The sequence below is a fragment of the Sander vitreus genome, chromosome 12 (genome assembly GCF_031162955.1).
Source record: "Sander vitreus isolate 19-12246 chromosome 12, sanVit1, whole genome shotgun sequence".
NCBI lineage: Eukaryota > Metazoa > Chordata > Actinopteri > Perciformes > Percidae > Sander > Sander vitreus.
The window spans coordinates 9,265,338-9,287,941 of NC_135866.1; the positions used below are offsets into that span (position 1 = coordinate 9,265,338).

General features: G+C 41.1%; 1 protein-coding gene across 1 annotated transcript; it reads left to right on the forward strand.

Annotated features, from left to right (window-relative positions):
* The first annotated feature begins 679 nt into the window (after positions 1-679).
* Positions 680-21,915, forward strand: stk11 (serine/threonine kinase 11). The gene is made up of 11 exons (XM_078263574.1): positions 680-850; positions 1,699-2,664; positions 9,563-9,646; positions 9,846-9,935; positions 10,251-10,383; positions 10,654-10,790; positions 13,593-13,720; positions 15,113-15,170; positions 15,327-15,520; positions 18,886-19,134; positions 19,941-21,915. Exons 2-10 carry the CDS (start codon positions 2,381-2,383, stop codon positions 19,092-19,094), a joined length of 1,317 nt encoding a protein of 438 aa, XP_078119700.1. The 5' UTR covers positions 680-850; positions 1,699-2,380; the 3' UTR covers positions 19,095-19,134; positions 19,941-21,915.
* The last annotated feature ends 689 nt before the right edge of the window (positions 21,916-22,604 follow it).

A 22,604-nucleotide genomic window follows, 5' to 3' on the forward strand; every position in this document is an offset into this window, starting at 1 on the left:
TTGGGTAGTGGCATGGTGAAGTTTTAAGTTGAATGTAAGGGTGCAGGTAACTATTATTTTCTTTATCCATTATTCGTTTGGTTAATCAAATGTAAGAACATTGTGAAACATGTTCCTAGAGCCCAGTTTGTTTTGTCTGAAACTTAATCCAAAATATAATAAATGTTCTATCTTATGAGATAAAGAAACGCATCAAATCCTAACATTTGAGAACCGTGGACATTTTTGCTTGGAAAATAATTTATCAAAACGGTTGCTAATTATTTTCTGTAAATTGATGAATTGACGGAAGAGTTGCATCTCCGGAGCTACTGGACAGTACAGTTGAAAGTAGGGTGGGGGTCGTAAAGGGAAGGAAAGTATCAAACCAGGTCAAATAAATGCATTTAATCTTTATTTCAATGTTAATTATAATTAGTGTTTATTAAAATAACCACCCTGTTGAAGAATTACTGCAGTTAAGAGGTACGGTGTGTACCCGCCTGGGGATATCCATTTTAAATTCCCAGAAATATCAATGGGATTAGACTACTTGATTAAATCTAAAAGAATGAGTAAATTACTTTTTAAACAATTTATTATCAGAACTGGTTGACATTCTCGTTTCTCCTTATAACTTTGGGGGGAGGAACGAACTTTGATTTGACGTTTTAACGTGATTTGACGCTTGTATGGGCTGTCAGTGCGAGTCGGGGGCGGAGGTAAACAAGATGGCGACAACCTGAGTGGCAAGAGTAACACGAAGAGTCCGAAAATTTAACTGATAGACCCAAGTGAAATATTCGCTTCACTCAGGAAGGACACAGACGAAATAAAACCCGAAACAGCAGCAAGATTCATGTGGATAAAGGTGAGACCCGGCACCAGGATTGGCACCAGCTTGTTAGCTTGTTAACTAGCTAGCTAGCTACATAGCTAGCTAGCAATTTACATTGTAATCTGAACGGCTTGCTAGGCATCGCAACTCCGGTTAGCTTGCGTGTGTATCTGGCTTGGTACTCCGTTGTAGGGGCTGGTTTGGATACTGAAGCTGGTGTTCGTTTTGCTATTGGGTGAGCATAATACAATACAGTCATAGCAGAAGGCAATTGTTCTGCTATATTACCGCTTATCCACCGGCAAATGAGGTGAAGTTGACTAACGCTAATCTTAACGTCAGGCAAAGTTGGCTATTGCTAGCTTTCGCTGCACCACCGTTGGCTACAGCTGTGTGACGACGTTTCGGTTATCCTCCCTAGGTAATCCTCAGTCACATTAAATTAATTGCCGTTGCTTTAAAGCAGACTTCGGGGTTAAAACCTGCAATGCTAGCAAATGTGTGTGACGTTATATCAATGAACCACAAAGTAAGAGTGTATGTTGGCAGGCTAGTTCATTCAAGCAAACGTGCTATGTTAGCTTACAGCTAACTAATAGTTAACACTTTATTTTTATTTCAACTGAGCGACAAAAGTGTCAAATGTAACTCGCATAAGTCTTGAATTAAAGTGGGGTGCTAAATATGTACTTAAATTATGATAAATTATAATATTTTCGTGGCTGATGTGAACCTCACAGCAGAATGGAAACCCAGTAAGGTTAACCGGTCAAGTGTTGTCATGTCTGGACAGTGTTTACCAAAGAGGGCTAGCTTAGTTTAGAAACGTGCGAAAGCTATACTTGTATTTTCAATAATGTTTAAATGACCCTTGTTTTCAGGCACCATGCAGTAGGAACAGTGGTGGCATGGAGGACACCTGAGGACGGCTGGACATATTGGATGGCTCAGTCGACCTCTATGAGCCGGGCTCATACCAGAGATTGGGCTGATACTGCTGCATGCGTTTGGCTGTAGATCTGTGCTTGGATCTAGTCCAGCTGTACACACTTGTTTATCTTGAGGAAATCTATGCTGTGAAGCATGGGCCTTTGACAGAAATGCTGTGCTGCATGGCCTTGAAGAAGGACTGGTCGCTTCTACCTAAGGCTGTATGGTATTAAATTCATATAAAAGTTATTTAGACTAAAGCAGAAAAGAATAACATTCTAGAATCACAATTTTCTTATTTCTGTTCAACTGCACATGTAGTACAAAATGCATCGTATACAGCACTAACTTGGCACTGGACCCAACAGATTCTTCTCTTCTGTTTGCACCTCTTAAGAGCCCTAATGTTTACAAATTGGGATTGATCCCCATCTCCTCCCTCAACTCTCAGGCCTGATTATTCTCTCACCCATGTTCAGTATTTTGTAATTCATCAGTATTCCATCTTGTGGAATTAAAACATTCGGCTCAGTGCTGAAAGGTTACAAGTGGATTACTCTACAGCAGCAATCATAGCTATTTGCGAACGTTTTTGCACAAGAGGCTTAAGTTGTGGCTACCGAACTATCAGTCATGAGTACTGGCGAGCTGCATCATCTTGACTATCTAAATGAAAATGAACTGATGGAGATGGATACTTTCATTCACCGCATTGACTCTACAGAGGTGATCTACCAGCCACGAAGGAAGAGGGCAAAGCTGATCGGAAAGTACTTGATGGGGGATCTGCTAGGGGAGGGATCTTATGGCAAAGTGAAAGAGATGCTGGACTCAGAGACACTTTGTCGCAGGGCTGTCAAAATACTGAAGAAGAAGAAGCTGAGGAGGATTCCCAATGGAGAAGCCAATGTGAAAAAGTGAGTGTTTTTCAGGTTTGTCAACCTGCTTTTTTTTACCCTTTTTCTGCACTCTGACAGTGTCATAACAACATTGTTACTGACTCCTCACCTGTAATGTGATTTATGTATGCTAATGTAAAGGGTCTTTGCAGTTAGGGATAGTCAGTTATCCTGAGATACAGTAGCATTGGCTTGACTGTAATGCTAGTTAGTTAATTCATTTGAATAATCCCCACTGAAAATTTAACGAAGACAGTCAACTGGGTTTCTTATGCCACAATGAGAGGCCGTTCATGCCTGTCCCACTTTATTAAATTCAAATATTTCACTTGAAATTTCTACTACCTTAGTTTTAGTGTAAATACCCAGATGATACTGTTTTGATGATTTACTTCACTTTCTATAAGAAGCATTTTCTCTCTCATTTAACTAGGCAAATAAGCCAAACTTGTCAAATGCATCATCATTTCACACACTTTTAAAGAATAATTTATAAGGGCTGGATTCGGATATTCATTTGATGGGTATTCAATTTTCAATTATGGGATTTGAATATTTGTTGTTTTGCTTTTTTACTGTGAAGTTTTGTCAGTTTTAAGCACCTAGCTGCTGGCTAATTTATGCAGCGCTATGTCATCCATCTCAGCCAAGAATAGAGAAATGTTGCTTTACAAGCAAGCAGTCTGGTGTGTGTAGAGGTTTGTATGGTTATACTGTAGCGGCCTGGTGTTGTTTTCAGGCTATTTGATAAAGGTAAACATAGTACGAATGTTCATAAAGCTAATTTACAAACACTGCGTCGGTCGTCACTCGTCAGACAGGCAAAAAGGCAGGTCTTTTCATTTATTTGCCTGCAGCAAAAAGTTAAGACCGATTTAACTTTTAGAGGAAAGCAACCCGATGTCACCCTGCGGTGGACAATCATGTAACCGGAGATCAGGCCCCTCTGTCCATATCATGGCGTGAGAGTCCCGTTACTGTAAACAGGAAACATCATTGCCTCTATCGCTGCAACAAAAAAGTTTTAAACACCATGAAGGTAAAAAACAAAACACTGAACTGCCGAGGAGTTTGTGTAAACAATAGGTGACTGTGTCCTGCAACAACAAAGCAAAGTCGCTTCAACTCATGCTTCATCTCTTTTCTTTTTCTTTTTCTCTGCTGCCTTCACATGCAGTCGGAAATTTTGACCCGCGCCGCTGCCTCCGAAGCTTTGAATATATTCGGTATGGTATTAGTATTCGGTACAGCCGTTTGTCATTTCTTCTTTAACCTCTTCTGGTTGAAGATTAGGTCCCTGTTAAGTAGTTTAGTCAGAAGCAATGCTTTGTTTCACCTGTAACCACACCAAACAGTGATCAGCACTCAGCACAACCTAAATACACTTCTGCATCAGTGTGAGAATTTCAGTCACTGGAGGCCAACAAAAAGACCTTTTAGCCTTTGTTTTAAAAACTGTGCCTAAAAACAGTTTAACAAAATGATAATTTAAATCAGAAAATATCTTGGCTTTAAACACTCATCGCAGCAGATGCCATTCAATCAGTACTCAAAAGTGTTACGGTTCAGTACCTATTCATACAAATGAGATTATTTGAAGGGTTAAGTACTGACTAGCTAGGTATGAAACTAGTGTGACAACATGCACAAACTCTTAGGACTGGCCGCCCTCCGACCCAGCAAGTCAGGTCGGCCAAAATGAAGGCCGACGGACGACTGCACGGAACACACCGAACAGACTCGAGTCACTGACCTCGCCGGACTGTCCGACGGCCGATTATCGGGTTGGTGTGTCAGGGCCATAAGCCTCAGTCCTCATTTAGGAATATTTGTGGCCTGAGGGTAAAAGCTCCTCCTGAGCCTCTCAGTGCTGGCCTGGTGTATCCTGGTGTATACCTTTTTGTACCTGACCTCAACAGGAAGAAAAGGCTGTTACCTGAGTGGTTTGGATCTGTAATGATTCTCTTAGACTTCTCTTAGCAGCGTAGTTTCACCCCTGCTTCTTCCCAAAGTCCACTATCATCTCTTTAATCTCACTGACATTCATGAGTAGGTTGTTTAATCCCAGGTCCTTGAGCTTTGTGACGAGCCTAGAGGGAACTATGGTGTTAAATGCTGAACTGTAGTCAATGAACAGCAATCTCGCGTAGCTTCCTTTTTTTTCCTCCAGGTAAGATAGGGTGGTGTGGAGGGTGTGTGCTATAGCGTCTTCTGTTGATCAATTGGGACGGTAGGCAAACTGTAATGGGTCCACTGTGCTGGGTAGTAAGAAGTAGATATAATCGTTGAGCAGTCATTCAAAGCATTTCATCACTACAGAGGTGAGAAACCAAGAGCAGCCTGCTCTTGTTTTCTTTGGTAGACGAATGATGGTGGATTTCTTGAAGCTCGTGGGTATGACCTATCACTGAGCCGGTGATAGGTTGAATATCATTGTGAACGCTGGCGCTAGTTGGTCAGCACACAGTTTGGGTACCTGCCCACTGATACAGTCAGGTCCTGCTCCTTTCTTGTATTCACATGATTGAAAGCCCTCCTGATGTCATGCTCAGAAAGGGAGATAGTAGCGAGAGGTGCACCCACCCATCCATTTACCTCTTCTTCAGCTAAAAGGTTGAAGGTTATTTTTGCAATAACCCAGTTTTGTAAACACCACAGGCAAGACATGCAAATGGTTGCTGTAATCAAGGTGAAGGAATAGGAGAAACTTGGTTAACACAGCTAGACCTTTTTTATAATAATAATAAATGTAATTTATATAGCGCTTTTCACAGACTCAAAGTCGCATTACAGGGCAGGTAGAAAACAAAAACAATGCAAAACGGAACACAACAAAACAAGATTCAGGCACAGATGAAAAGGGAGGGGGACATGGGACTAAGGATAGGCAGAGGTGAAGAGATGGGTCTTGAGGTGGGACTGGAAGACGGTCAGGGACTCAGAGGTGCGGATCTCTTGGGGCAGGGAGTTCCAGAGTCTGGGAGCTGCCCTGGAGAAGGCTCTGTCCCCAAAGCTGCGGAGGTTGGACTTGAGATTGTTCTATTTGTTCCCAGCTCTCTGTCTATCTTTTCTTTCTTAATGCCTCTGCAATTTGGCTGTCATGTCTACATATTCAAACTTTACTGCATTCCCGTTTCCTGATGAGTATCAGAAGTTTTAATCACACAGTAGTTTATTAAATATTACTCCAGTCTTTCGCTGTGGGCCTGTGCTAATTATAGAGGCAGCTTTAGAAAACTGTGTAAAAAAATGAGTTCACACAGAGAGAAAGAAGAGCTGCAAGATGGCATGGTTTTAGGTCGCCGTCAAAACGGCAGTAACTGCTCAGTTAGAATAATTTTGTCGGGATTGTAGTAGCTTCTATTTATCAGGAATCCAGACTAACTTTACTGAAGTCTATCCCAGAATATTGTGTTAACTATTCTTAGATAAGCAACTTTAAGTTAAGAAATACCATATTTTACCTTTTCCCTCAGTCTCCAGTTTGTTGGGACTGAAAGCAGCCTGTCAGCAGCTAGACGGTAGCAGCTGCGGTTCTCCATCAATGTCTACACTGGATCCCTTCAGCCATAGTATTGTTTTTCACTGAGAAGTGTTTTTAGAGCACTAACAGCCCAATCCACCATTTGTTAACATGCTGAAGTCGGGTTAAAAAATAGACTTGAAGCCTAAAACGACTCTAATTTAAAGTGTGTGACATGCAAGCTGTTATGTGGGTGTATGCCAAGTGTTGCATATAACTAAAGTGCTTATCTTTCTTGAGACTCGACTCGACTGCGATGCCCCGTCCTCCTTTTTCCATTGCAGATTTAGTACTGCCAAAGCCGGTCTACGGAAATTCTTTGGTACTGCCCCATGCGTGAGGCGAGCTTGGCTGGTCGTCATAGCGGCGCCGCAGTAAACTGCCGTGACCTAACGCGACACACACACACAGAACGTCGAAGTTGTGTTGTTGTTGCCACAGCCAGAAGACACATTTTGTTTCACTACTACTACTTCTTGCTTATTCACAGATTATTTTGTTTGTACGCCCTCTGGTGTTTCAGAGAACACTGCAACGAACAATGCGCTAAGCATAAACGTCTCCGTGCATGCTCATAGCACGCGCGCTATCTATGGAGGCCCTGCACAGTGTCGAGCGGCACTATAACTGAAGCTTAAGACAGCTCTGAATGGTGCTACAGGGCTCCATGGCTGAGATGGTAGCAGTTGCATGCTACAACTCTCACAACATCTCACGACATCTTGGTTAGTGTAATTAAAGTTAGAGGGTAAAATGATAATAGCAAAACGGAGAGAAATCCTGGAGGAAAACGTACTGCTGTTTGCAAGAAAAGTGAGACCGGGGAGAGCCAAAGCTACATAGAAATTACTTAAAAACAATTACATTAATGTCCTGGAGTGGCCAACCCTAGGACCAGGCGCCAGTCAAATCCTGAAAGCCACAGTCCCCAAGTTGAGCAAGAGGAATGGTAAAAAAAAAAAAATGTGTGTTCACGGTTTATATGAGTAAGATTAGTAATTCAAAATGTAAAAAAAAAAAAAAAATGAAAACAAATTTAAGATGGTGAATATTGGGCATTGTACTTTGGATGGAAGCTACTTCAATTAAGGAAACTGATCCCACTCCAACATTTTCTTACGGTTGCCATATAATGGTACCGTATACCTTGTTGTATCATCCTGAAGTCCCAAATATTTCTAATACCATAAATCATTTTTTACTTCCCCTGGGTGACAAGGTGGTTAGTCTGGAGATATGTTCTTGCTTTTCTTGTTTTCAAAGGTGTGTTTTTTTTTTTTTTTTTTTTAATCCTAGGCTATATTTATATGATTAGGACAAAGCTGCAGTTGTCGCTCTGTTAAAAAGACCACAGTAGTGTTCCTCATCTGTCTTACTTGGTTATGTTTTCCAGCCGGAGAAAGCTAAATGTTCGAGCCTGTAAAGGCCTGTCTGTGTGTGGATGCCGTAGTAGCCCCCGGTCCCCCCTTACAGCCATGGTTTTAGCATTCCTGTCTGCCAAACACTTCCTGCTTTTACAGGGTTGCTATGGGAATGGGCATGCTCATACCGGCATTGATTGAGCAATGCAACTCCTGTTTCTACGGCAACACCCCAAGAATGCCATGCCCTAGTTTGGAATGACAGGAGCGCACATAGACACACATGCATGCCCTAAACTAGACACAGACTCTGGACCAGCACAGTGTAGACACAGATTTTGGATCATTTTAATTTTGCTGCTTTGTGCCAGAGTAGCTGCCATATCACTGAGTGCTGAAATCCGTTCAGCTCTGCAGCCTGCAGGCCTTGAACACACAGGTCCATCGACACACATGTGAACTTGGAGACTGCAGATGGACTGCAGCAGTCACTGTGCCTTAGTGACAGCCCGCCTCCGTTTTATGATTTGTTTAATGGAAATGAGCAGTGATGCAGATGCAGCTTGGTTTTCTACATTTCAAACATCTCATCTGCGCCTGCTATTCAGCTGCATAGCAGAGATGTATAGCTTTAAATTATGCTATTCATTATTCCTTATATTTTAATCATAATTCTGTTTTTATGTGTGCATGAGTCAGCTGTGTCTTTTTTTTAACCAGTGCAGTGATGCAGCGATGCAGCAGTAACTGCTTGTGTGTGTCTGTGTGCAAGCGCGAGGCTGACTAGGCCCAGAATATCCATTTGTCAGTAAGATTGTGTATAAGGCAGAGGACTGACACAGCTTATAAACTGCAGGGTGACTGATAAGGGACAAGTAAGCTCCAACGTGTTTGTTGTGAGATTGTGTCACAGTCACACACACAAAAAAAAAAGACAGATGACGCCTCAGCACTATAGGGGCTTCATGGTCTTTTGGCAGAGGCCCGCTCCCTTTTATTTATCCGCTTTGACTTGTCATTGCATGACACATCAAATGTGCTTAGAGGAGGGGTGGGGACGATATACTTATGTAATAATTAAGATTTTTACAATGTTAATATGTTCACAGAGACCAAAAATGTATTGATTAATTTTTGTCAGTGGCGTTGGTTACATTATGGTTTCTCCACCCTACACATGCAATGATGACAGAACTCTGCTGCGAGCACATAGGTCCGTCATGATGTCAGACACAGTTTGGGTGGTGCTTGTAAGTATGGAAGAGGGAAATTAATTTAACTCGCACGTTAATTGCTGTATTAAACGGTAATACGAACAATGAAGCGGAGAGACAAATTGGACCCAAATCAAATCACAAAATTCTCTTCCCTGATTGTTAAGCAACACTTCAGTATTTCCTCTGTGTGTGGATGTGGGTGGTATGTCTTGGGAAGTCTGTGGTTTGTACTTTGTGCTCTTCCTATCCAGATCCAAATTAATTAGTCTCCCCACTCACAGCTGAATGTTGAGTCTCCTGGGTGTTTTGTCATGGTTGTGATTTAAACCTCTTCTCTTCGGGCAGCGAAGGGAACTGTCAGGTTATCTGTCTTTATGAGACTAGTGTAAATGACTGCTGCAGCTGCACTCCGACAATATCAAGTCTTACTGTATCATTCCTGTATTTCTGTTTTCTTTAAATCACTTTTTAGAAAAGGCTCACATGTGTTTGTACTCTTAATTTAATGGATATACAAATGTAGGTTATTGTTACTAAATCACAAAAAGAGATGAAACATGACAGCTACTGTATCGTGGAATGAGATTCTGCTCAACAGATCTCAAATCAACAGCTTAATAGTACTGTAATAAAACCAATAATATACTTGTGCTCTTACTAGCCATATTAGTGCGGTTGTGCTGATGTATGGCAAATGGCCTTTATTCTACGTTCTCAGCAGATATGGGCCGGTATTAGAATATATAACACTCCCTGTACATTTGCTTGAGTCATCTTTTGCATGTTTTTGTTCTTGTGTCCAATGCCATTCATAGGGAGATTCAGCTGCTAAGAAGACTCCAACACAAGAATGTGATTCAGTTGGTGGATGTGCTCTACAATGAAGAGAAGCAGAAAATATATCCTTGTGTTGTAAATGAGTGTGCATATGAGTTGATTTCTGATAGTTAATGGTTTTAATGTTAGATTTTAATGTTACAGTTTGGGAGGGTTAGTTCTAAATGCCTACATATTTCCATTTGTAAGCTATATAATGGGCTTACTTTATTAAAGGATCTATTTGTTTGGTTTGGTGAATCCCCTTGACTCCTGACTTACGTATATGGTGATGGAGTATTGCGTTTGTGGGATGCAAGAAATGCTGGACAGCGTCCCAGAGAAAAGGTTTCCAGTATTTCAAGCTCACGGGTAAGTGTCTTTCCCTCCCCTCTCTCCCTCTTTCCCTCAGTCTCTGCTATATTTAGATTAACCCTCTCTGCAGCCATTGGTCCAGGCCTAAGTTTAGATCCAACACTGCAGGGCCTCTACTGTTAAAATGACTGACCATAGATTGTGTGAATATGTGGTCACTGCTGGAAAGCCACTGATGCTAAAGTACTAAGTGAAGAAGGTTGTGACCACAGTGATAAATCGTTTGATATGCCTTTTTTTTTTCCTTATAGTATGTAACACTTCCACTCCTCTTTAAATTGTGTCCGTCAACCCCTCTGTTTCTTTTTTCAGGTACTTTTGCCAGCTCTTAGATGGCCTTGAATATTTGCACAGCCAGGGAATAGTTCACAAAGACATTAAACCAGGGAATCTGCTGCTGACCACAGACGGGGCACTTAAAATCTCGGACCTGGGAGTAGCAGAGGTAAGCTCAGGCTGCAGCATAGTGTTTACCATCCAGGGGAAAAAATTTTCTTTCTTTTTTTTTCACCACCGGATTTCAGCTAATCGAACATCTACGAATTCCTATTTTTTCCTTTCTACACATTTCAGCTAATTGGTAGTGATAGTGATCATTTTGGTGGTGTTGCATAAGAAGTAAATGGCAAGAAATTATTCAAGTTATTTGTGGTTATAGATATAAAGAAACACTAACTAAAATTCTCACTAATATAGTTCACTCTATATTTTTCAGGCCCTTCACCCATTTGCAGAGGATGACACATGTCGCACCAGTCAAGGCTCTCCGGCCTTCCAGCCTCCAGAGATTGCCAATGGACTGGACACCTTTTCAGGGTTTAAAGTGGACATTTGGTCTGCTGGAGTAACACTGTGAGTAGTCAGAGCCTCGGGTTGCTCAAGTTCTCATAGAATGCTGTGAATATTATAGCATTTTAAAGGCCCAATTATAGACAGTTGATCTGCTAAGTTGTCTTAATATCTGACAAAAGGAGATATTGTTTGCTTGTGGTACTTAATTGATTGTAATGGAAAAATGCTGTTAATGCTTGTCCTTCCTTCGTAAGCGTGGTTTATGCTTCTGCGTTAAATCTACGCCGTGGCTATGTATTCGGAGACACAGACCCTGCGCGGTAGCCTGACGTGCACCTCTTGAAAAAATTGAACTACACGTCGCTCGGCCGTTGCTTGGTAGCGTTGCATTTCCCACTACTCATTTCCTGGTTCTCCTTCTCCATAAACATGAATTTAAGGAGAGGGTTAACTTCTCCTGCTACAGATTTTGCACCGTGGTCAGAAAGCACAGGGGAGACACTTTGTTTCTCTCACTATGACTCGGTACTTGTTCCGAAGCTAATCAGCGTCACTCTCTCACTTGCTCTACCACACGCCCCGACGCACACACATGCCATCCTTGCTATTGTTTTAAAGAGATCGACGCACACACCAACGCACAAGTATAAACTTCAGGCCACTAACGTAGGCTACGGCGGTGTGTGTGAAGCTTCCGCAGGACCATAAATCACACTTTATGGAGCTTAAAGGGCAGAGCAGCAGCCATGAAGTTAATAGAGAAAGACACTTAACAGACATCGTTGCTGATCCTCAGTCTTCTCTCTATGTACTTGTCATACATTGGCGGGCCTGTGTATACATTGTTGCAACATTGTTGCATTTTTCATTTAGTTCAGTTAGCTTTCACACTGCACTTTTGTCAAATGCACTGAACATTATAAACAAATGTCACACAGTCTAAAGGGTTGCTGGTCTATTGGATAGAATATCTGAGTGAAACTCAGAAATCATGGAGCAACACAAAATGTACAACATTACACGCAGAGTTAAGCGCGTGCACCACCACTATAAAAAGGCAGCATGAATGGAGCCATGATACTACGATTCACCATGGCAACAACCACAAACAAATCGGTCGGCATACTTTACCCCTCTGGAACTACTCATGCGCACATTGAACATATATTTCGTTAAAATAGCAACACAGCTTCTGCTGCAAAAGAGCAAGAATTGGTGTGGGAGAAAATTGCTGCTTGAGTCAATCGTAAGCTCTAATATAGTGTACAGTATTAATTAGATATTGAATCACCAGTAGCCTATAATATTACTGGTGAAAACTGGAATGGTATTACACCTATACTTGCAGGATTGCCGCAAAAAAGTAAGATACTGCTAATCCCATTCTAAGGTTGCACCATGTCATTAACAGAATTAGAATTTATAATAATGTATTTCTTTTTAATGGCTCTCACTGGTTTGTGTCCAGGGAACACTACAAAAAATGTTTTAGAGCGGGCACACTTTTCTCACGGCTCTGCATACAGTGGCTTTACTAATATGCTGCGCATCACCAATGTTGCAAAGAAAACTGCCGTTTGCAAAAAACATAATGCGACACAAAGAATCTGCTCGGATGTAAGAGCATGTCCACAATGGGTGACGTTAGTGATATGAGGACGGATAAGGTATCTACATATCTGATGGACTGAAGAAAAACGATACCTCTCAAATAAGCTAGGTAGTTATCTGGAAATGAAAATGCATCTACAGTATAGTCGGGGCCTCAATATCATCTTCCGACATATGTTTAACTCTCTGCGAAGTAATATAGCTCTTTCATCAACGGGATCGTCGACAAAAGGACAAGCCATGTTCGCGAAAAAAAACTTTATAGTCTGCCCAACATAGTTAATAAATCAACCCTGATTTTTTTTTTTTTTTTTTTTTTTTATTCATACAGATAACAAACTGGGCTAAAATGCGCTTGCTACAGACTGAATGAATGAATGAATGAATGAATAAATGAAAGAGCGCTGTGTCAGAGGGAGGAGACTGAGAGAAACTTGAGGTTTATTGAAGAAAACCTGCTCCCGACCAGGTTAGGTTCACAGACTCAGTTACCATAGTAACTGACTCTGAGGTTAAGTTACCTCTCTTTCTGAGACAGAAAACCCAGAGTTTCCCACATCTCAGGGTTAACAAACTCAGAGTTTTCACTAAACCTGATTTCTGAAATGGGGCCCCAGGTGTGAAAGCACCCTTGCATTCTGTTGTCCATCTCTAGGGACCTCAAAAAGAGTCTATCCTCCTACTGGTCATTCTGTTTAAAGATTAGAGTGTATAATTTAGGGGAATAGATAGACACACTGCCTACAAGATACAGAGAGGATTGAGAAGTAAGGTGTATGTAAGCATGTTATACTATAGAAATAGCTGTAGTAAAGTGCCTGTATGGTGCAATTAGATTTGAAAGAATAGTCAAAGATGACACCACTACGTCGCCTCTGCAGCTTGTTCTAGTCACAGTGAATCAGGGCAATGCCGATAAAGCAGTTGCAAGTGTGTTTACACTTTTTTTAAAACTCACACAACGTGTGCTGCAATATAATATAATGGCGTGCTGAAAGCGCTCACAGTGTGGTTACACTTCCTCTGAGACACACACAAACAGCGTTCTAAATAAACAGGATTAATAGGTTTGGACTTATTTTTACAACTGAAATTAATTGTTACAAATGAAATGTTATTACAGAGAAAAAGGTACCGCCAGTTACCAGTATCGGATCAAAAGTAAAAGGTTCCCAACCCTGTGACAACTATTAACAGTATCCCGGTTTATGATACACTTACAGTACTTGTTGACTCCTTCTATCCATTTAGATACAACATTACAACAAGTCTGTATCCGTTTGAGGGGGACAACATCTATAAGCTATTTGAGAACATTGGAAAAGGAGACTACACGGTTCCCGAGGAGTGTGGACCCCTCCTGTCGGACCTGCTGCAAGGTGAGTGTGCTATAAAGCTAAATGTTTTTACTAAAAGGCCAAATTATACTTTGTTCATCAAGTTTTGTTGCTGTGGTTACAAACGTATGCCTTAGTGGATGATTCATAGGTCAGCATTGGATTAATCCATTGAGTGTTGTATTTTTTGTCATAGCAGTAGATGGCTGTCAAGCATCATCCGGCAAGGTCATGCATTTATTTTAACAATGGTGGTTTGCTCTTAGTATGTTTTTGATGATTACAAAATGCAAGTTTGTCAATCGGAAGTAACACTTTGAGATGGAATTGGTCAGATGTGTAGTGAGAGCAGTAATAAATCACAAAAGTCCCAGCCAGTCGCACTGTGATCTTTTCTGCATGCGTCCAGTAGGTGGTGCTGTGACACTGAAAGTCACTGTGACTTCTCAGCATGTGAGGCTTCCTCCAAATTGTAGAAATCCCTCTAGCTGTTGACGTAGTTCCCATTGATCTGGAGCCAGCAGCAGAATACTAAACACATTATACTCAGGCGTTGCTTTTCCTGACTGGACTGCAGCAATGCTTGCTTGTTGCCCCTTGTAAAAAGAAAGAGTCAAGAGTCTTTTATAGTTAAACGTATTATCGGCTGAATGGATGTAAAATCCAAAAGAATGTTGGGAAGATTATGTTTGCGCAGACTAATGAAATAATTAAGCTGAATGCCTAGTATTGTAGCTTGTTATCCATCTTATTTTACTGTACTTGTTATCACATGGAGGGATTTTGAACAATGCCTTCACCGTGAATAGGAAGGGGAAAAAAACTGCCACATTCTGGTGCTGTTATATCTCACCAATCCTCCATCCCCCATTTTGTGTGAGCGTTTGACGTCTGTGTGTGATGACGCAGCACCTGGGAGATAGTCGGTCCATAATTACATGGTCTAAAATAAGCCCAGTGCCACAAAAGGTGTCCTTCAGCAGGCACAGCACTACTATCGGAACTCTGCATGCTGCCCCTCTCTGCCTGCTGGGAGACAATTACATTATTAGGTCTGGATAGGCACTGCATCACTGCTGCCTTATCACACTGACATTCTGCTTTTCCCACAGATTCGGCCCACATTATGATAATTGAGGGACAAAATCTTCATTACTTGGTACAGCTGTTATGCTACTCATATTAATGTTTCCTTACTGTACCTCATTGACTCCTTAAGCTTTGCAGGATGCCTTGACACACAGTGATGAATGAGATTATTATGAGCTTTAATTAATGTTCCTTGAATAAGTTTATCATCTTCTGCGGTTCTCTCACCCCTCACTGCTGCAGCCTCCCACCACTTTATGTTAAACACTTAACAGAAAGATGACGTGAGTGGAGAAATTGTTTAGTGTTGTGATTGAATTGATCTTTGTAATGTTTGTTTTTCAGGAATGCTTGAGTACGACCCTGCAAAGAGGTTTTCCATACAAAATATAAGGCAACACAAGTGAGTGATTTAGTATATTGCAGTCATCCCATGTAAAATGATTAAAAATGAATGGAAATGTGTGCGACTCCTGGCCTACAGTAAGTGCTTAGAAAACCTATTTGAAGTCTGATTTGTCATTTCCATGTGCATGTTCTCCCTGCCTGTCCTTTCTAGCTGGGTGCGTAAGAAACACCCTCCGTCTGAGCCCCCTGTGCCCATCCCTGCCAACGCAGAAAGCAGGGATCCTTGGCGGAGTATGACAGTGGTGCCCTACCTGGAGGATCTGCACGGCTACACAGAAGAGGACGATGACGAGCTCTACGATGGAGAGGATGAGATCATATATACTCAGGACTTCACAGTGCCAGGTAAGCGTGAGCTCAGAGAATTCTTAAAGTTGAACTCAAGATGGATTTAAATATCTTTGTTTTGTTTTTTCTAGTCTCGCATTGCCAGACCTATTTCCACAGCGCAATTTTGAAAACGCCACATAAAAATATTAAAGAAGTTAACTGTTCACACAATACAGTAACGTTAGCTATTTAAACTTGTTGGATACATGGTTAAACATAATTTTCTCTTACCAGTGTATCCCCGTGTGAACTTCAGCAAAGCCCGCCAATCGGCCCCTAAACATCCTAGTTATACCGTAAACATATTCTTTGTAAATCTTGTTGATCCAAATTTTCTTCAAAACTTGCAATTTTCAGCATGTAGCTTGCTAGCTCTAAATTTGTGCACCGGATGTCAGGCAATTTTCCTGGAAATGTAATTCTGTTGATCCAGACTGTGTTTTTTCCAACTTTGTGCGGTATGAGAGCAATCAGTGTTTAGTAATTGTATTTTGTGTTGTTTTGGTCTGTTGTCTCCTTGTGTGACAACGCTGAATCGTCCTTCTTAGAAATGCATCACAAAAAAGACATTGCTGTATAGCACCAACCTCTTCCTTGTGTCAAAAATGTGGTTAAAATTAACATTTAAAATTTCAACTTGTAACAAACCCACATTAAACGTTGGCCTCTGACTTAAAGCCATAAAAACCATACTTGATGCATTTCACTGGAAAGTGAACAGGAATTGTTCAGTTTATATTAACATTATGGTAATGCAGTGCAAGGCAGCTTTATTTGTATAGCACATTTCAGCAACCGAGCAATTCAAAGTGCTTTACATAAAACATTAAAGAACAGTTAAAAAACGATTCAAAAATTTAAAACATTAAAGAGCAGTTAAAAAACGATTTAAAAAAAAAAAAAAAGTCTTTTCTCTTTTGTTTTAGTGGTTGAAAAAAACTTGGACATAGGAGTCAGTGTAATTCAAGGCAAGGGTTGCTGGTAAAATATGGAAGTGGCTGCTAGATTTGCTTCACTCACCAGCCAAAAAAACATCTAAAATCTATTGAGTGGCTGGTGGACAAAAAAGTTAGTCAACTCTACAGGCATAAACTGACCATTAAAAATATCCAACACTACAATATCCAAAATTAACCCTATTAGACACTGTTTTTGTACTGTATTGGGCCTGAATATTAAACAATTTTCAGTTCCACATCACACAAAATGAAATTGTCATTTCCATGACTTACTGAAACTGTAATGAGGTAAATAAAGGCTTTCCAGAAATGTCTTTCTATATTAATCCTGATAATCAAACTGAATTACCATTTTCACTTCATTCATTCAGCATGACACTGTGTTCACGTTAGCCAGTTTTTAGTTGGAAGGATGGAGTTATTTTGTTTTGTGACATTCATCCCGCCATTATCTTTTTCAGTTGATACATAAGCTGCAGTAGCCGTTTCCAGGATCGGTCAACTTAACATTTTCCACATTGATCAAAGAATTATGTCAATTCAAGTTATTTATTATTTCTGTACATGGACTTAATAACAACTACAGCTGTGTCGATCTCATCCACACTTCTTTCTGTATTTTTCATGAATGTAGGTAGATAGCTGGCTACATGTATGTAGAAAGATGATGTCCACAATCTTAAACCCATCTACTAAGCTCTGATTGGTTGACTGTTTACCTATAAGAAAATTGTAAACAAGGCTTAGATTCAGAGGTCTGGAACAGGCTTCACTGTCAAATAATTCATTTAGTTTTACAACATACTGCAACAAATAGATAATAGCATATTTATATTTGATTTCATTTGTTCCCCAACTTTTATCTTTTCCCTCCAGAAATTGGATCCTTTATGTGTTGCTAGGCAACAACCGGTGGTAATGAGTGCAGTAGTCGGTGTTGAGTATCTAGAAGTGGTGCCCCACATAAAAACAAAATAGAGCTGCAGAATGTGAATGAAGTGATCTAAAAATAGTCAAGTTAAAATGGTTTTGGTGTGCAAGTATGAATGGTTTTCAAGGGTTCACTCCCACACATGCTGAGCACTGTTTCATAGGATGCTTCATATAAATGAAATAATAGTGTATGGTAAATTAAACAACCGTATGACCTGATGTTTCTCTTAAGCAGTAACTACATCTACACGTACCAAAAATCTTGTAGCCTGTACCGATACCACCAAAAGTACACAATACCAAAGTCGATACCACCGTGTGAAGAAGGAAAAAAAACAAACTCTAATACATACATTAATTCCTTTTATTTAAACATTTGAACATTATAAAAACACACAACAATAGTGGCAACTATGGATGTCATGATACCAGGGACATGTTGCTCTTCTTTCAGTGTCGGTCGTTTTTTAGTTTGGAGTGGAGTGGAGGGCTTTGAGTGGGGGCAGAGGAGAGCGTGATTCACATGTAACCTGGAGAAAACGTCAGTCTTATGGAGCCACAGCCCGCTGCTCTGAAGCCTGGCATCACAACACAGCCAGCGTACAGTAACGTCTTTCATTAATTCACCAGGAACTCCCAGAGAGCAAGCATGTTTAGTTAGGTCTACTTCTCTCTGCCGTCGTCGTTTTTCACATAGAACCGGGCTTGTTAAAGTAAACTTAACTGACGTGACAGTGGTCCGCTAAAGTTGGCTAATGTCAGCCGTCGTAGCTAACGTTGGGCTGTGACAGACAACGGCAGAGAGAAACCAACTTGCTTTCTGTTTGGGAGCTCCAGGTGAAGTCGTGAAAGCCTTTGCTGTAGAAGTACGGTAAAGCAGTGCACGGACATAAGGCGCCCTGTTTTTCTGTGCTGGTGGGCGTTCTTCTCCAGCATTTAGCAGCAGACTAAGAACACTTGTAGGCTTATACTGCCCCCGTCAGATCCAGAAGAATTGCATCCCCAGGTACCTACAGTACTGTAGAAAAATGAGTACCGTCACATTTTCAGAATTTTGGTACCAAAGTATCAGTTCTCGTGACATCCCTATCTCACTGCTTTTAATATTGTTACAGTTTACAGTTTTTACAGTGTGGGAAGTCATTTAAAGGTTCTCACAGCCCCAGCTACACACACACACCTCTGCACTTGAAATGAACAAGTCTCATTAAGGATTGTTTTCCTGGTGTTGTAGTAGGTTACTATTTATCTTGTTTTTCATGGTTATCTGACCTGACATTATGCTGGTGCTGCTGACAAATGAGCTTTTTAAAGGTCCCCTTCTAAAAAAAAAAAAAAAAGCAGGTCTGTGGTAATTCCCATCCATGTAATCGCTCGGTGTGGACTCTCGTGCTTTTACTGCACTTGCTCAATGAAGCAGTGGTCAAGTCAACACTTGTGTGAAACTATAATGGATTTGTTTTGAGCCTAATGTGCGCGTGTCTTTAGGACAAGTGGCCGAAGAAGCTCGGGGTCAGGAGCACGCAGACCACAGTCCAACTGTAGCCAAGCCAGTTTGTGTGAACGGGACAGAGGGTGGGTCTCTGAACAGCAAGGCCAAAGCAGAACGCCGATCCTCCTCTTCATCCAACCCTTCACGTAAAGGAGTCTCCACAGCCAGCAAGATCCGCAAGCTCTCCACCTGCAAACAGCAATGACCCCCCCCCTCCCCTTCCTCCCTCAGCAACAACCCATGTGGTGAGTGTGTAGACTGTTAACAAAAGCTCTGAATTGTGCTAAGAGGACACCTTCCATACAGTAGATAGAGAAAAAAAGATTAACACCTAAGGAGAACAGATGAAAAGATGGGAGGGATGAGATGGGAATGCGTTAGAACCGACGGAGACGTGGAGATGAGTATCAGTGAAGGAGGAAGAGAGAATCAGGGAGGAGAGTGTGTTGATATTCAGAAGCCAGTGCTCTGACTCACCACCACTCCCCAGGCAGACTCAGGGGCGGTTTTCTATACAGTCACAAAAACTAGATCTGAACTTGTCCGCTCATGGAGCATCACTTTTCTGCTCTGTTAGGATTCATCTAGACTATAGCCTTCCAGGGGTTCATCAGTGGCCGCCATTCAGGCGAAGAAGTGGGGCAGATTTATGCTGCAAGCGTACACACCAATATAACAGGTTGTCCTCTCGTTCCAATTACCACCCACATTTTGCTCTTTCAATCTCTTGCACACACAAACCAGTCACGGTGTGAGGCTGTTTGTCATGTGTGCAGTGCAGAGGAGATGCTGTGCATTAATTTGTTCAGGCAATGACTCATCCTGGTTAAGATAAAGTGGGCTGTGGGATGTTTATCTCGCTCTCTCTTCCTCACCCTGTGGTTGAGTCTTTCCGTGTTAACAGCACCAATTAGTACTGTGTTAGTACCAATGTGTTGTAATACTCTGATACTTTTAACTAAGGCAAACTTGCTTTTGGACATGATATTTGATGAGCTTAAACTTGGCCAAACGTCTGTTATACTCTGTCCTCCGTCTCTGTCCCTCTTAGGTTGATGTGTCCCCGTCCTTCTGTGTCCGGATTCCTCACAGTTGTGAGTGAAACCTGCTGACGTTAATGCCCCCATACCTCCTTGGACCACTGGCCTGCAGAGTCTTTTGAAGTTGCGGTATGAGTGACGGGGAGGAGGAGGACAGCATGACATGTTCTTTTTGCTCTGAGACTGAGGCACTGGCTGTGAAGATGGTGTTGGTTTTTTTTTCCCTCTCCCATATTTTGGCTCCTTTCAACTCTTGTCATCCAGTTCTTTCTCCTAGTCATTTTCCCCTCGCCATCCTGTCATCCTCTTCGGAGGGCCAAGTGTTACACCAGACGTTACAAACACCATCACCCCTGTACCCCGCCCATCCACCCCATCAACCCCACCTTCTGTTTCTTTGACTACCTTTGTTTTTACAGAACCCTGATGGCAGTTTTAAGACACATTGTGATGTGTTAAAAAAATAAAAAAAAAATTAAAAAAAAAATATATATATATATTAAAGAGAAAAAAATAGATAACAGAAGTTATGAATAATTCTATATTTAAATCTATAATGAAAATAATTATGATAGTACTCTACTACCACCAACATAAAAAACTGCATGCTGTATAGAGCTGGAAGAAAGGGAAAGTGGTTCGTGGACAGACTGAAGCTTTGAGATCCACTGCTGACCTGTTAGGGATTTTTGATTTCCATTTAGTTTTTTTTCTTCTTCTTTTTTCCAATGAATATTTTTTAATTATTATTTATATAAAATATGTCCCAACCAGGCTATTTTGTTGGATGATCCTTTTGTTTAATTTTGGGTTCAGCATATTTTATATTATGAAATACTCCTCAGTGGTTTATGTCCTGTTTTTTTTTCTTTTTTTTTTTTTAGAGTTTATTATTATTTGACCTGTCCTTAACAAGGTTATACTTTGATAGGAATACTGCACTCGTCTTTCTCTGATGTCTGCAACTAAATTGTAGTCAGATCCCAGAACATCAAGAGGCCGATGCCGCTCGGCTTGCAGGCGGTGTGCCGTAACCATCGCCCAGTCACCTGTTTTCCAGCGATGCTCTTTGTTGCACTGATCACAGCAGCGGGAGCCCTGTACCAACCCAACCCACCCCACCCCCCCCCCCCCCCCCCCACCACCTAAGCAGCCAGGCCCATCGTCAGCCCCTCGCTGGGAATAGATCGGAGAGCAGGTGAGTCACAACTCTGAGGGAGGGAGAGAACAGCGCTTCCCACGTCAGCAATGTCAACGCAGAGATTCTCCGTTCAGCAAGACACACGAGGAAGGATGAAGAGATGGCTCACTTAACAGGCTGAAGAACATTTCAGCGGTATGATTAGTATGTCGGGACACATTTTGCTTTCTGTTCCTCAAGGTAACGATTCTCCTGTTAAGACAGTTCCTCACACTACATTAGCTTACATGAGTCGCATTACAACACGCATAAAATCCCAGTTTGTGGAGTCACTTTTAGTTTTTCACTTTCTTTTTTTTATTCAGAATTTTTTTTTTTGATCCAGAATGAATATGCACCTCAGTTGGTCCCACAAGGTCTAGCCTTTATAAAGGCTTCAAGGCATTGCATTTTCTGCACTACTAGTTTTACAATAAAGCAGATGGTTCACCATGAATGAGAATAAAGACATGAGTTTCATAACATCCATAATGTACTGTAGCTCAAGCCCAATTACGTGATGGGGAAAAAGGGACAAACTGTACCTACCCTCGCAGTTTCCTAGGTGACCTTATACATTATAACGTGCAGCAATCTTCTCATGTTGTAAAGATGCAATTTGACATGAATGCAGAACGAATAATTACATTTCACATCCATACTTGCAGAGAGCGTGAAAAGACATCTTGTCAACCTGTGATTTTAACGTAAAGACAGGCTATCCTCAGAGCTGTTACTTAACAGATAGGGTTGCCAATATTTTATAATTTTCTTAATGTCAACAAATAAACAAAGCCATCAAGGTGTTTGTCTCTCAATACTTTCTGACTTCCCCAGCCTGGCTGTAGTTCTGTCCATCATTTTCCTACTGAAGACAATTCTTTAGAAGTGGGTGACAAATGTATGCTTTTATTCTTTTAAATCCTAAATGATTTTCTTAAACAGCTGGGCACTGGTTTTTAGCAAACACTCCTCCAGTGGGAGTAAATAGTGCATTTTTGGGGTAATATTTTCAGTTGTGGATTAATACATTTTGTGCATATTTATGATGTATGTGGGATTCATTTAAAATAAATGTGGCTGTGTTTGTAGCAATGAAAAAAATGTTACCCTAGCAACATTTATTTTTATTTTTATACTATATGGACAACAATGGAGAGGACTACGATATATCAGGCTTCGGCTACACAGGTTATTCTTGACAGTAGGATTATTGGTTTTGGTATTTTCATTGCATTTGTTGACAATAAGAAACACAGAATATTGTCAGACTTATCTTTTATTTGGTAATACAGAGTAAGTATATCCCATGCTGCTGCTTTTTTAGTTTCAACCTCCACTTTCACAGCCTCAACTCTGTCATTGAACCATCTGTTTAAAAGCCTGAGAGGCTCCTGTGTATCAGTCATTCTGCCCCTCAGCAGAGTCCCAGCAGTGATACAAAACCCTTTGCTCGAGCCCACGGAAGCTCCTGGATACCGCCTCCTTAATTATA

Bases quoted from the DNA above. Each gene is read 5' to 3' on its own strand.
- stk11 (XM_078263574.1), top strand. From the start codon at position 2,381: ATGAGTACTGGCGAGCTGCATCATCTTGACTATCTAAATGAAAATGAA. The intron at 2,665-9,562 runs GTGAGTGTTTTT...TGCCATTCATAG, and splicing joins GGAGAAGCCAATGTGAAAAA to GGAGATTCAGCTGCTAAGAA. The intron at 9,647-9,845 runs ATATCCTTGTGT...CTCCTGACTTAC, and splicing joins AATGAAGAGAAGCAGAAAAT to GTATATGGTGATGGAGTATT.